Source organism: Rana temporaria, chromosome 7 (genome assembly GCF_905171775.1).
Source record: "Rana temporaria chromosome 7, aRanTem1.1, whole genome shotgun sequence".
NCBI lineage: Eukaryota > Metazoa > Chordata > Amphibia > Anura > Ranidae > Rana > Rana temporaria.
The window spans coordinates 26646168-26661671 of record NC_053495.1 but is presented as its reverse complement, the minus strand read 5'-3'; the positions used below and the strand labels follow the sequence as shown (position 1 = coordinate 26661671).

The window sequence follows — 15504 nt, the reverse complement described above, 5'->3', positions numbered from 1 at the left end:
ACGCCGCGTAATTTTAAATTTCCTGCGTCGTATCTTTGGTTTGTATCTTAGTACGTCTTAGTACGCCGTAGGATCTTAGGTGCATTTTTTCCGACGGCCGCTAGGTGGCGTTTCCGTCGAATTCCGCGTCGGGTATGCAAATTAGCTAGTTACGGCGATCCACGAACGTACGTCCGGCCGGCGCATTTTTTTACGTCGTTTGCGTTCGGCTTTTTCCGGCGTATAGTTACCCCTGCTATTATGAGGCGTACTTAATGTTAAGTATGGCCGTTGTTCCCGCGTCTAATTTTGAATTTTTTACGTTGTTTGCGTAAGTCGTTCGCAAATAGGGATTTGCGTAAGCATTGGCTTGTTACGGTTTTATTTCGAGCATGCGCACTGGGATACCCCCACGGACGGCGCATGCGCCGTTAAAAAAAAACGTTGTTTACGTCGGGTCACAACGTATTTACATAAAACACGCCCCCATCACATCCATTTGAATTCCGCACCCTTACGCCGCCAAAGATACACTACGCCGCCGTAACTTACGGCGCAAATTCTTTGAGGATTCGGGAAAAAAAAAGTTACGGCGGCGTAGTGTATCTTAGATACGCTACGCCCGACGCAAATATGCTTCACTGTAGGGATTCCAGTCAGTGTTGATGGGGGAAATGAGCGATTGTTTTTCCTGCAACCCGTTGTTGCAGAAAAAAAAAACAGTCTATGGCTGGCTACAATCTGAAGATAAGTTTAGAGCACTATACTCCAATACAACCATGAGTACACCAGTCCAGCCTGTTATAGAAAATATTCTTCTTGCATCTAACCTGTATTTCTAGAAACACCTAATTCAAGGCTTGTTACTCGGTATGACAAAGATACCATATCCCTCCCATCAAGGCCTCTTAGGATTCTGTGCACATCCTAGATGTAGTCTAACATGCACACCTTTTATCCTTTTAGTACTAAATTATTTCCACCCCGGATCCATCTAGGCTGCAGTTGCCTTGATTCACACAAAAAAATTCTAACCTCACCTACTTTATCAGGTCTGCCATACTCAACTGAGACAGTTAGGGAATATATGTTATTTAAAAACAAGAATACGTGAAAAATGTAGTACATCAAACTAAGATGTTTTTGCTTAATAGAAAAATTCTAAAGTTCTTCTGCCTAAGCACAGTATAACACAAGAGATGGATTAAAAATATGATCTTGTGCTAATGGCTTAGAGATTAATTATTCTGAAGTTACTAGCATATTTTCAATTATTTCTATCAGCAGAATTTTGTATAGTAAATTAATATATCCCTACAATAAATGAGCCTTTAATTTGTTTATTGCAAGCATTAATATAAAGTGTTCCCGCTCCAAATTCTCTCAATGTCATCCATCATGCAATATTACAACTAAAAACTGGAACACAGATCTTGAATTCTAATACTTAATGGTGCAAATGCCATTATAAAATGGTAATTGCAAACACTCAGCAACCTTTTGTGGCCCTTAATACATCGGTCACTACAAAATATTTATTTTTTATAACTTATTTTCTGAATTTACATATTAGGGCTTGTTCACATCATTTGCATTGAGCGGCATTCATCTGCACAGATTAACACAGGCTCAACAAGAAAGTATATAAACAATGTGATGCTTTATAATAATAATAATAATTATTATTGTATACTATATTTATATAGCGCCAACAGTTTGCAATAATGCCTCTTACCGCATATACACAATGGATACCAGCTTGTAGAATTTTAGTATGCGGACTACTGTGAATGAGCAACTACTGATTTACAAGTGCTTTTCTCTATACAGACATACCCCCTTTTAAGTACACAATGGGACCAGAGCATGTATGTAAAATGAAAAATGTACTTAAAGTGAAGCAATCCCTTATTTCACTTATGGGGGGGTCAGGGGCTGTAGTGGGGGGATAATGGTCTATAGTGGAAGGCCATGGGGGACAGGGAGTGAAGTGTATACTGTAGTACTGTATAGCATTATTAGCACCAGATCTTCCTCTAAAAAGGATTTATTGTACATGAATAGGTTTGGTCTCCACAGCAGCCTTTTACTGCTGTCAGATGTCCCTACAATATTTTTCCTTGTACGTCTCCAGATTTTTAAGCGCTATAATAATCTCAAATGGCTCTTGATACATCTTGTAACTTGCGATGTACTGAGGTGTGTGTACACCGCAGATGAAGCACAAATTATTCTGAAAGAGACACAGATTCTCAGCCTATTCTCATATCTCTCTTGTTCTAAGTCCAAATAAAGTTTAACCCCTTTCCGTTGTGCAGAGCGAACCTCCATAATAAAGTCACATTTTGTGTTTTTGGTTGTTTTTACCAGTAGAATAATTAATCCATCACAAAATGTTGAGCCTGTATCCAGTGCCGATCCTGACCTCCCTGGGGCCCTAAGCAAATGACATGTCACATTAAAGCGGTAGTAAACCCCGTTCTTGTTTTTTTTTTTTTTAAACCTACCTGAAAGGCAAAAGCCATAATGAACTAGTATGCACTGCATACTAGCTCATTATGAAATACTTACCTTGGAACGAGGTGTAGGGAACTTACCTGGTCCACGCCGAGGGAGATGTCATCTTGCCTCGGTGTGTCTTCCGGATATCGCCTCTCCAGCGCTGTGAGTGGCTGGAGAGGCGATGTCGTCACTCCCGCGCATGTGCGCAGGAGACTTCTTGCCGGCAAGGTCCGGCGGCTGCCGGGCCTTTAGCCGAGGATCCCTGCAGTCAGCGGCACATTGCGAGGGGAATATCTCCTAAACCGTTCAGGTTTAGGAGATATTCTTTATACCTACAGGTAAACCTTATTATAGGCTTACCTGTAGGTAAAAGTGGTAGTACAGAGTATACTACCACTTTAAAGTTGAGGGGCGGGGGCGCTGCTGACAGTGACATGTCACATTAAAGATTGAAGTTGAGAAGCGGGGGGAGGGGGTGTTCTGATGTCAGAAGTGGCTTCTTACATTAATGTGAGAACTGGGGGGTGTTGACTTCTTACCTCTTGTCCCATGCAGCCAGCGAGTTGAGAAGTGGGGTGAGGGGCCGAAAATGACTTCTCACCAGGCGGGGCCTCTAGTAATTTGGGGGCCCTCCGCAGCTTTGCAGGGCCCTAAGTGGCTTGCATAGTGAGCCTATAGGGCGGATCGGCCCTGACTGTATCAGCAAGTGTAGCCTAAAAGTGGATATACAGGGGCAGATCCACAAAAGTATTCTTGATATCTCTTGATACGCCCCGTAATGTCAAATTTTGCGCATCGTATCTTTGTTTTGTATCTTCAAAACAAGATACGACGGCATCTCGGCTAGATCCGACAGGCGTACGTCTTAGTACGCCGTCGGATCTAAGCTGCAATTTTTCAGCGGCCGAGTATGCAAACTAGCTATTTACGGCGATCCACGAACGTACGTACGGCCGGCGCATTTTTTTACGTCGTTTGCGTTCGGCTTTTTCCGGTGTATAGTTAAAGCTGCTATTATGAGGCGTACTCAATGTTAAGTATGGCCGTCGTTCCCGCCTCGCATTTTGAATTTTTTACGTTGTTTGCGTACAGTAAGTCGTTTGCGAATAGGGATTTGCGTAGAATGACGTCACCGTCCTAACCATTGGCTTGTTCCGGTTTCATTTCGAGCATGCGCACTGGGATACCCCCACGGACGGCGCATGCGCAGTTTAAAAAAACGTCGTTTACGTCGGGTCACGACGTATTTACATAAAACACGCCCCCATCACAGAGATTTGAATGCCGCGCCATTACGCCGCCAAAGATACACTACGCCGCCGTAACTTACAGCGCGGATTCGTTGTGGATTTGAAAAAAAAAATAATAAGTTATGGCAGCGTAGTGTATCTTAGATACGCTGCGCCCGGGTACAGGGTACATACTAGATCACAATCCCTTGATATCACTAAGATTCATTTGACTGAAGCAGTAATGCAGAAGGTGAAGGAAGTTATGAGGAACTTGGTTCCTTTATGATTTAACCACTTCAATACTGGTCACTTTCACCCCCTTCCTGCCCAGACCAATTTTCAGATTTCAGTGCTGTCACACTTTGAATGACAATTGCGCGGTCATGCAACACTGTACCCAATCTAAATTTTTATAATTTTCTTCCCACAAATAGAGCTTTCTTTTGGTGGTATTTGATCACCACTGTTTTTATTTTTTTTGCTAAACAAGAGACTGAGGATAAAAGAAGCCCGAAACAGTGTCAGCCACACGGTCCTTCACCATTCAGCCCAGGGACACTGCTCAGCAACTCATTGCCATCTAGTCCAGCGGAGACAATTCACGCACCGCTTCGGGGACCAATTTTTTTTTTTTTTAAGTTTTCTTTGTTTTTGTTATACAATTTGGTTTTCTCCTTCACTGATGGGCACTGATGAGGCTGCACTGATGGGCACTGATGAGGTGGCACTAATAAGATGGCACTGGTGAGGAGGCACTGATATGCAAAACTGATAGGCAGCACTTATATGCAGCACTGATAGGCAGCACTGATAGGTGGCACTGATGAACACTGATGGGTGGCACTGATGGGCACTAATAGATGGCACTGATAGACAGCACTGATGAGGAGGCTGTGATTACTGATGAGCACTGATTGTCAGTCTTTTTTGTTTATAGCACAAAAAATAAAAAAACGCAGTGGAGATCAAATACCACCAAAAGAAAGCTCTATTTGTGGGAAAAAATGACATAAATTGTATTTGGGTACAGTGTTGCACGCCTGCACAATTGTCATTTAAAGTAACACAGTGCCGTATCTCAAAAAATTACCTGGTCATTAAGGGGGTAAATCTTCCGGACGTCAAGTGGTTAGCTGACTTTTGCTGGTAAAATTGCTTTATTAGGAAGGCAATTCCTGTGCTCCTGCTCCAGTGCTCTACACTGGCATGGATGAATTTCTGCCATACCCCTCATTACAAGTTATAAGACTTGTAGATCTGAGGAAGAGAGGGGCATGTCTCTCCGAGTCTCTTAGATTACCAAGTACAGTAGGTCAAACTCTGGTGTCTCCTGCTATACTGTAGTAGGTGTATGGAGGTAAGCCTATGCATCTTGAAAACAGTTTTTTCTTAAAAACTGGATGTTTTCAGCGAACGCAGCTTCACTTTAAAACATTCCTGTGGATTTGCATAAACATCTGTTGCTTATAAAAGTGCTTCTGAACATACAGTACATTATTGCATATTCTGGTTGATCACGTTAACACTGAATGCTCTTTTTTTTTTTTTTTTTTTTTTTATCTGTTGTTTATCATCTTCAGTTGGACTGATCCAGAGGTTTCTGATCCTGCAGCTGTACATCCCGCTAGGACAAGACTTTTCTGCCGAACTACTGTAAGTCACTGAAATAACTTCATTCTTCCCACAAAGGAGACACTTCATCAATTGAATTAGTACCACTAGCCATTAATTGCAACTGGCAGATTTTGCATTGGAAACAGTGACTTATCAAGTCGACATGAAGTAATTAAGCTAATTTAATTGTTATTTCCAAGGCATCAGTATATTCTGAGATTTCCCAGAGGATACCATGTACATGCCATCTGTTTAGAGAAACACAACAGCCCATACAGCAAAAGTACATGATTCTTTCTCGGACTGACTGAAAGTCACGTCTTAGGAATATAGGATATACAAAATCTGCATATTTAGATTTTTTTTTAAACATTTATTTTTGATAGAGGTAAGACAGCACACAGTTAAGGATTTGACCATAAAAATTACCATACAAACCATCAGTTTTTTAGAACAGGGTATAAAAAAGGATATATAAAATTCCATGTGTTGCGTCTATCCTTCCTTGCGTCTAACATTTTAGAATTCAAGTTAGAACTTTAAAGTATATATATATATATATATATATATATATATATACACAGGCAGAATAAAATAAATATATATATATATATATATATATATATATATATATATATATATATATATATATATATACTGTATATATACAGTGTATCTCTGCAATACATTTCCCCATGTTTATTTCCTTAAAGGGGTTGTAAAGGTAAATGTTTTTTCACCCTAATGCATCCTATGCATTAAGGTGAAAAAAAATCCAACAGTACCGCCCCCCCCCCGCCCCCCCGAGCCCCGTTTTACTTACCTGACCCCTCGAAAGTCCCGCGCTCGCCCCCGTCATCCTCCTCGGTTCTCAGCCTGGCCGTTTGATTGGCTACCCTAAATGGATTGAAAGCAGCGCCAGCCAATCACACTGAGGCCGCGTACAGACGAGCGGACCTGTCCGATGAAAACGGTCCGCGGACCGTTTTTATCGGACATGTCCGCTTGGAGATTTTGGTCTGATGGTTGTACACACCATCAAACCAAAATCCCCGCGGACAGACAGCGCGGTGACGTGCGCGAACCCGGAAGTTCAATGCTTCCACGCATGCGTCGAATCACATCGACATCATGCGCGGGTTCTCGGGCCAGCGGACATGTCCGATGAGTCATACTGACCATCGGACATGTCCGGCGGACATGGCTCCAGCGGACATGTTTCTTAGCATGCTAAGAAACAGTTGTCTGCTGGAAACCTGTCCGGTCGGCCGGAAAATTGTCCGGTCGGCCCTACACACGACCGAACATGTCCGCGAGAACTGGTCCGACGGACCAGTTTCAGCGGACATGTTCGGTCGTGTGTACGAGGCCTAAAGTGATGCGGCGCGCTGGGGGGCGGGGCCGAGTGATACAGCACGCCGCATCACTTTTTGGCAGTTTAAGAAGCTCTGGCTTGTTTATTGTGAGTGGAGAAAACTGTGTTGTAAGTTTTCTCTGTGCTTTGTAGTTTTGGTTCGGGGCCTGGAGCTTGAAGGTTTTAAAGTGTCTTAGGCAGGACAGAACCTTTAATTCTGTTTCTGGGTTTTGCTGGACATCTGCAGCTTGTGTACAGGGTTGGTCAGGGGTGGGCCATGTTTTCAGGATTGCCTCCTGTACCTTACTGCCGAACGATTTTTTTTTTTAAATATTGGCTTGTGTGAACTCAGCCTTATTGCGTAGGCACGGCCAGTTATGAAGACATTTATGGAGAAAGAATGCAAACAATTGAGCAGGTTGTCACTGGCATAGGTAAGTAATGGGGTAATAGGTAGTGGGTAGGTAGTAAGGACTAGCTAAAAAAGGGCTATGGAAAGACTGAAATGTCACTCGAGTCTCCTGGAGCTGATGACATCACATCCAAGATGGCGTTGCCCAAGAGAAATCTCAGGACATTTGAATTTCAACAAAAGGGAGATTTTTACAATGAAATAACATAAAATACCTGTATGTTAAATGCATATATGACCTCATGGCAAGTTTGTTGTTGAAATGTACGGTCCGGCAAGAGGATCTTTTTACAATTTTTAAAATGTTTGGCTGGAGTTGAGCTTTAAAAGTTCATGCATTTGATAGTAGCATGATTGAAAGAACAATTTTAAAAGTTCCCATGGGCTGCTGCGTCCAAACCAATAAAAGTGTTAGCTTGTTTCTTAACATAACACTTTCATTATTTAGAAACCATTAAGAAATCAAAAGGAATAATTTTCGCTCTTGGGTGAGAGGAAAACTGTTAGACACAATAAATACATTAACGTTGCTCTTTTTAGAAAATACAGAAAGCAAAATTGTCCCAGATTATAATTGAGCACAAAGTGTATACAAATGTGGTTTATGAAGGGCAAAAAAAAAGGCACTGGAGGTGAAGTTTTTCTGTTTTTCCATTTTAACATTTTATTTTTATTAATTTGTGTATTTTCCTGAAGCTGAAATCCAGGCAAACAGCTAAATGCACAAATATATGCATGGCAGCTGTTTTACCTAATAATACATTTGTATTTCAGTCTTGAGATGCACAAAGCTCTGCAGGCTGGTAACCTGACATTTCTCTATTGAAATTTACCTGTTGCCACTAGCGGTATGCATAATTGTGCCAACATGATTGTGTTCCTTCACGTTGTGCTGCCACATATATGCAAACAGCCAGCCTGCTGTTTTGTGTTGGCAGCACACACAGCACCCGTGGCATTTTGACCGCTGTCACCAGTGGTCACTGTTTAGACTCAAGAGTTAGTGGGGCAGACTCTCAGTCCTGGTCTGGTCACTGTTACAGCCAATCACAGTAATCACATGATCAGGAGCCTGCCTCACGTATTATAAACCCCTAAAGAACCACCGGGAGCCAGCGTTAAGGGATTAACCAACACAACAAGGTCACCTTTTTCCCACAGCCTGTGATTTGACAGTGAAGAGGATGAGGAAGAGACTTATCTCTCTGATCTCTTGTCCTGGTATCATATTCCTTGTCGGTACATAAGCACTAAAACACACAATTGGGTTTTAGTGGTACATTTAATAATTGTAATCATTGCATCGAGTTTAAATTTACTCAAAAATCTGTAAATGCATTCTACGTTTCTAAAAATGTTTTCCTTGATTTCATTTTCGACAACATACCGGTAAGCTACAACTTAGAGCAGCAAGGCTGCCAGGGACAGCACACACACACTGGTTGGGTTATCATACCTGTGAACTTTTCATTATACAAATTCCTGAACTTAGGGGCAGAGTAGGGAGTGGAGTACAGTTAGATCTAAGAACATCGAATCCACAGACCATTCCAGTGAAACTGTCAGTACATTTGTCTCCCACTTATCTACTAGTCCAGTATTATCTGTGAGAGGAAGTCTGGTGTAATGTTAGTGATATTGGAATGGTTGGAGCCTTTCCAGGTGACACTGAGGCCCCGTACACACGACAGAGTTTCTCGGCAGAAATCACCGAGAAACTCGGTCAAAACCCGGATTCTGCCGAGAAACTCTGTCGTCTGTACAGTTTTGGCTCGATGGAGCCGCCGAGGAGCTCGACGAGAAAATAGAGAACATGTTCTCTATTTTCTCGTTGTTCTATGGGAGAAGGCGGCCCGCCGAGCTCCTCGGCGGCTTCATCCCAAAACTCGACGAGGAACTCGACGTGCTTTGCACGTCGAGTTCCTCGGCCGTGTGTACGGGGCCTCAGAGTGCATCTTGGTTCAAACCTACCTACCCCTGCTCCATTTTGCCATTTTGCTAAAACATCTAGTGTATCTGGCTGTCACCAGGTATGTGACCTATTTCCCTAGGTCCCTTGCTGATTCACCTGCTAAGCTGTTACTAGTAGCTAGCAGTGCTCCCACTCACCCTGATTAGGTAGGGCTGCTGGCGAACGCTCTGCCAGAGACCTCTATCTGCTCCCATCAATTGCCAGATCTCTGGCCGCTCTCCCTCCTCCTCTCCAGGCTACAGCCCATTGCAGAGCACAGCTTACGGGACTTACAAGGATGATGTCAAGTACACTGCCTGTATGTTTGCAAACATTGCAAGTGTGTTGCCCGCACATAATGGTGGACCCTTCCTCCTCTTTTTCGGTGCGGCAACCCCGACTTACAGTACAATGTGTACTACTCTAAGAAATTACATCACATACCCTGCATTTTGTTCACATTTTGTGCATTTTAGTTGGTGGAATTGCATACTGGATTCTTAGGCTCCTTTAACACTGAGAAGGCTGCAATTAGATCAGCAGAGGATCTGTCCGCTTATCCCCTATTGATCAGAGCAGAGAAGGCCGATGATAGGTCGGTCTGCTTAGTTTATGCAGAGCAAACATGAACCGAGCCGGCTCTGCTCTATGGACCGACGGGTGTAAATGGACTCCACTGTTCATTTATACTTGACTGCCCTGCGATCTACCTAGATGGAGGAGGACGGATCGACTTCCATTTTTTTATATATTTTTTTGTGAAATGGATTTGATTGGAGGTGGGTTGGTTTAAATGAACATTTACAACCGCCGGTCCATAGGGGGGAGTGGAGGGTCCGACCATGTCCACCTGAAAAACTGACAGGCGGACCTGATCAGACCCTTCATGTGAAAGGTCCTTACAGTTCAACTTCTCTGGGTCCATACGCTTAGCAGCATGTTATTTATGTCTTCCTGGAGTTCAGCTTTGAGCTTATAAAAAGAGGGACTATAATTTGTCTTTAAACATTGCTGCTTCCTTTTTAGATGGTTAGCAGTCCTTTAGCCTTATTCTCATCTGAAATTACAACAGTTTCTCGAATGAAAAGCAGCATAGCTTGATGTAACCTCATCATCATCTCAAAAACAACTGGGGTAGTAATAGGAAAGGACACAAACAAGGAAAGTATTTCAATGTTGTAGAGCACAGTGTGGAGCGAGTACTTGTGGGAGGATGCCTGCATGTAAGAACTTTGCATAGCGATGAAAATGTCTGCTTCAAGGCTGATTGTCTCTTTAGCATTTTTCTGCATAAACAGACAGGATTGTATACAAGGTCGATAGGCATTTAAAGATTAAGACAGTATGAGCCCGTCCTTCATTTCCAGTTAGTTATGCAAACAGAAAAAAAACATTGTCTAAGCAAACGATAAATGCTTTTTGTTGTGGTTTGTATTTGACATTCTGCTCTCTGATAGGATAAAAGTTTGAAATTGAGGATAATAGTTCATTTGTGCCTGTGTATTTTATTATTGACATGTCTAAGAAAACCATAGAACTGCAATCAGATTGGCAGAGTGACTCATCCTTGGGTGCTAGGTGCATTGAAAATGTATTTTCATATATACTGAGGTATAAAGGGCTGATTTACTTGAGAAAAGACAATGAAAATCAAACTATAATATAGAACCTTGAGCACAGCGTCAGATATCTGCATTGCCAATGGGCCTGGCCTAGGGCAGTAGCACAAAAACGTCCATAAATCTTGTTACTGAGCTTCAGTAACGTATCTCCATGTATAATGAAAAGCTATCTAAATCCAAGAACAAAATGTAATATTTAGCAGCTAATTGGTCCCTAGATGTGATGGCCACATTAAAAAACATCTGTTGATTTTGCCAGAGATGGAATGTCCTTGTTAAGCCTCATACACACGACCAGATTTTCTGTAGACAAAGCGTAGGACTTTTGTCCAAAGGGCGTTGGCCAGGAACTTGTATTGCATACAAATGGCAAAGAATTGTTGGCCAACAAACGTGAACACTACGTGTTTTATCAGCTCTTTAGCGCCACCCTTTGGGCAACTTCTGCTAATGTTGTGTTATGGCTAGCATTGTTTCTGAGCATGCGTGTTTGTACTTTGGAGGTTTGTCCAATGGACACAATCGGATAATCCGACAACACACATTTGTTGGCGGACAATTTTAAAGCATCCTATCCCACATTTGCTGGCCGAAAATCTGACAACAATTGTCCGATGGAGCATACAAATGGTCGGATTTTCCGACAACAGCCTGTCATCACACAATTCCTGTTGGTTAATCTGATCGTGTGTATGAGGCTTTACTTCCTGTGTACTGAACTGAAAGCAGAAATGTTCTCTTCCTTTTGAAAATTACTCATCCCCCCAAGAACCTTATAATGGAGATGAAAAGTTACATAGTTACATACATAGGCCCAGATTCACAGAGAGCGGGCACAAATTACGCCGCCATAGCGCAAAAAATATACGCTACGCCGACGCATCGCAGAGAGGCAAGCATGAAATTCTCAAAGCCAGTGCTCCCAAAACTGCGCTGGGTTTCTAAGGCGTAAGCCGGCGTAGGTGGAAGTGGGCGTGAGCCATGCAAATGAAGCGTGACCCCATGCAAATGATGGGCCGAGCGCCAGACAGATACGTATCACGCACTGCGCATGCGCCGAGACGTGGACGCATCCCCCTGCGCATGCTCACAACCATGTCGGAAAAACTGCCTAAGTTACGCTGGATCGCTGCCTACGTCGTGAACGTAACCTACGCCCAGCCAGACACGTCCAAAGTAAAATACGCCGGCTTGTGTTCCCTGGTGCAGCCCTTTGTATGTCTGCTGCTGAGTTACACCTCCTTTATGGGGAATAACTTTACGCCAGACGTAGAACTTACGCGCACCTCGCCAAGCCTGCGTCGGGCGCACGTACGTTCGTGAATCGCCGTATTTTCCTAATTTGCATATTTAATTGGCTAATCAATAGGAGCGCCACCATGCGTCCAGCGTAAATGTGCGCCCACGCTACGCCGACGTAGGCAAGTTACGTCGGCGGGATGAAGCCTGTTTTTAGGCGCATCTTCGTTTGTGGGTCCGGCGCACAGATACGACGGTGCACATTTGCACTTACATCGGCCTATCTTGGGATACGTCGGCGTAAGTGCTTTGTGAATCCGGGCCTTAGTAGGTGAGGTTGAAAAAATACATAAGTAGAAGACAAGTTTTGAAAATCCAGTCTAGGGTGACAAACCACACCTGCCCCCACAGATACGGTGGAGTGAGTGAGCAGAGCCACGCTAGAACAAGAAGTGTTTTTTTTTTTTTTTTTACTAGGTGAAAATTATGGAAATAAAAGCCTGAAAAAATAATGCAGCTACTTCATTTGATGACTGGTAACCTGCAATATATTACTTTTTTGTTTTTCTTTTTGATACTCTTGAAAGGTTCTTGACTTATTCCCACTCTAAAGCCGCGTACACACGCTCGGTTTACTCGGCAAGAACCAGCAAGAAAACTGCTGGCAGAGCTTTCTTGCCGAGTATACCGAGCATGTGTACGAGGCTTTCAGGTTTCTCGTCAAGAAAACTGCCTAAAATCTCGACGAGAAAAATAGAGAACCTGCTAGCCCTGTACACACGGGCCAGAATCTCGTCAGGAAAAAAAACATATTTTTTTTTCTGATGAGATTCTTGGCAAGAATCTCTTGCCGCCCGAGTGTACAGACACTCCTTTCAATACCATTGCATTGAGCAGGTGAGTATAATATGTTTATTATTTTATTGTAAAAAAATGTTGCTTTTACAAATTCTTTAACGTAGTTTTTTAAAGCGGAACTTCACTCTAAAGTGGAACTTCCGCTCATCGGAACCCTCTCCCCCTCCGGTGTCACATTTGACACCTTTCAGGGGGGAGGAGGGTGCAGATACCTGTATTAAACCCAAAATAAAAAATGTAATATATTGCAGCTTAGCAAATAATAGATGTGGTGGCTGCATCAGTTTTCTTTTCTTTGACTTCTTTCCCTCTGTTTTCACCTGGTGATCTGGCCAGTAACACACCCACCCATTAGTGAGACAAAACTCTGGACGACAGAGCACAAGAGGTACAGCAGACAGCAGCATTGTCAGTCTGGGGGGAGTGTTAAAAGTACTAGCAGAATTCGAATCACTAAAAAATTGAAGGCAAAGTCACACTTTATAATGAGTTACAGCAAACAGTTTTTTCCTTTTGGGATAAAGCGTTGAATGAATAAAATAAAAGCTAAACATGTTATGTACCCTGCCAGAGTTAAGTGGTTTTAAATTGTGTAGTAGGCGTAACGGCAAACACACAAACATAAATCAAAAAAAGTGTTTTGTTTAAAAGTTTTTGAGAAAGACTCATGGAGGAAGTCCATACACTTGTGTCAGCTACTGATCCAGAGCGCAGCCCACTCTGTAGAAAACGGATAAAAGAAGAGAAAGAAGTGCCACTAAATGTAGTATTAAGTACAATTTATTCTAGCCCCCATATTGGGTTACTCACAAGAGGTAGGTATAATACAGGCTGTTCATTAAGGTAATGGCTGGGGGGGGTGTTTGTGTACTGCTCCTCCTCGAGTAGACTAGATGTGTCACGCTGTGGGGAAATGACGATTGTGAATGGAGGAAGTCCTCTGAAACCCTCTAGCTGTTCCGGGATCCAAAATGGACTGCAGCGTGGATCGCAGCATAGTGCGGATGGTAAGAGGGGTGCTGACATCACAGGTCCCAGGATGCTGTGCAACGTGTTTCGGAGCATGCGCAGTGCTGTGTATGAGCATGCACACTCCTTTGTCAAGTGGTAACGAGGTCCCAACCACCCCCAAACATAATTTTTTATATATATATATATATATATATATATATATATATATATATATATATATATATAAAAGTGAAGAAGAGGAAAGAATAATTCCAAGTCTGGTGTTTAAGGCCTCATTCACACTTAGGGCCGTTCGGATCCGTCTGTCACGGACCTGAACGGCCGCTCCATGCATCGCTATGGAGTGTCGGATGTCAGCGGAGACATGTCCGCTGACATCCGACCCACTAAAAACAGACGTATGGGGGTGTGGCGTCCCCATCCGTCCATGCGGATCGGATTGGGTAAGATCTGATGAAAACGGACATGTTGTCTGTTTTCATCAGATCGCTCCATAGGAGGACAGCGGTGCCCGACAAGCCCCTCCCCGCTCAGTGAGCAAAGAGGAGCTTGTCATCCGTCGGCTCAGCGGAGATCTGCGGACTGATCTCCCGCTGAGCCGACAGGAGCAGGCAGACTCCGTAGCGACAGAGTCCACCAAGTGTGAATGAGGCTTTAAGCCGATATCTAGCACTCAGTCCACTAAACTTCTTCTGGCCCGAAACAATTTCATAACATCAACCTGCAAGAAATCCAAATTGCTTTTAGCCCGTTGTCAGCCTTGCCTCCTGGACCACAGGACTCTGCCTATCCTCATGCCTCTCCAGTGGTTTGTCTCATCTTCCATTTCCAACAGCCATGCTCACCCTTTTCCCGTTAGCCCAGCTCTTGTCTGTCTTTCTGTGCAGGCACTTGCAGCTTCCCAGCTGGTTCTCAAAGTTTGTTCCTGGAGAGGTAGCCATCCATGTAAATGTTTTTCTGGCCTTTTTCTGGCCACCTATGTAAATCAGTGCCTTCATAAAAATATAACAATGTAATTAACATTTGGAGAATGCTAAAATTTGTTGAAACCTACAAGTTAAAGTTTGGTTTTCTTAGGCCTCGTACACACCATCGGACTTGTCTGATGAAAACGGTCCGTGGACCATTTTCATCGGACATGTCCTTTCGTAGATTTCGGTCTGATGGCTGTACACCCCATCAAACCGAAATCCGCACGGACAGAGAACGCGGTGACGTGGTCGCGACGATGACGCGGCGACGTGCGCGACCCTGGAAGGTCAATGTTTCCACGCATGCGTCGAATCACTTTGACGCATGCGAGGGCTTTCGGCCGAGCGGACATGTCCGGTAAGTCGTACAGACGACCGAACATGTCCGACGGACAGGCTTCCAGCGGACATGTTTCTTAGCATGCTAAGAAACATTTGTCCGCTGGAAACCTGTCCGATCCACCAGACATTTGTCCGGTCGGCCGTACACACGACCGAACATGTCTGCTGAAACTGGTCCGCGGACCAGTTTCAGCAGACATGTTCGGTCGTGTGTACGAGGCCTTAAAGGTACGATGCAGAAAATTAACTTTAAGAATTGTTTTTAATACCCTTAATACCTTTTCCATAGCAACCAGCAATACTTATGAATACTAAAAATACCAGTAATTACAAAGTGAAAATTAAAGGAAATTTAAGACCTTATAATCTTAAAATGGCTCGTATGAGCTTCTAGGACTTGTAGTTCCTCTAACATCTCCATTTGTGTATTTTACTATTATTTTGCTGTGTGCTATA

The 15504-nt window shown here is 43.3% G+C and overlaps 1 protein-coding gene across 1 annotated transcript in view; it reads left to right on the top strand.

The window, feature by feature from the left end:
• Window positions 1–15504, top strand: part of CFAP20DC (CFAP20 domain containing) — a 306201-nt gene that overhangs the window by 31562 nt on the left and 259135 nt on the right. Inside the window, exon 5 of the mRNA XM_040359112.1 lies at window positions 5294–5366. Within this exon, the coding sequence (XP_040215046.1) occupies window positions 5294–5366 (73 nt within the window). The remainder of the gene's footprint in view (window positions 1–5293; window positions 5367–15504) is intronic.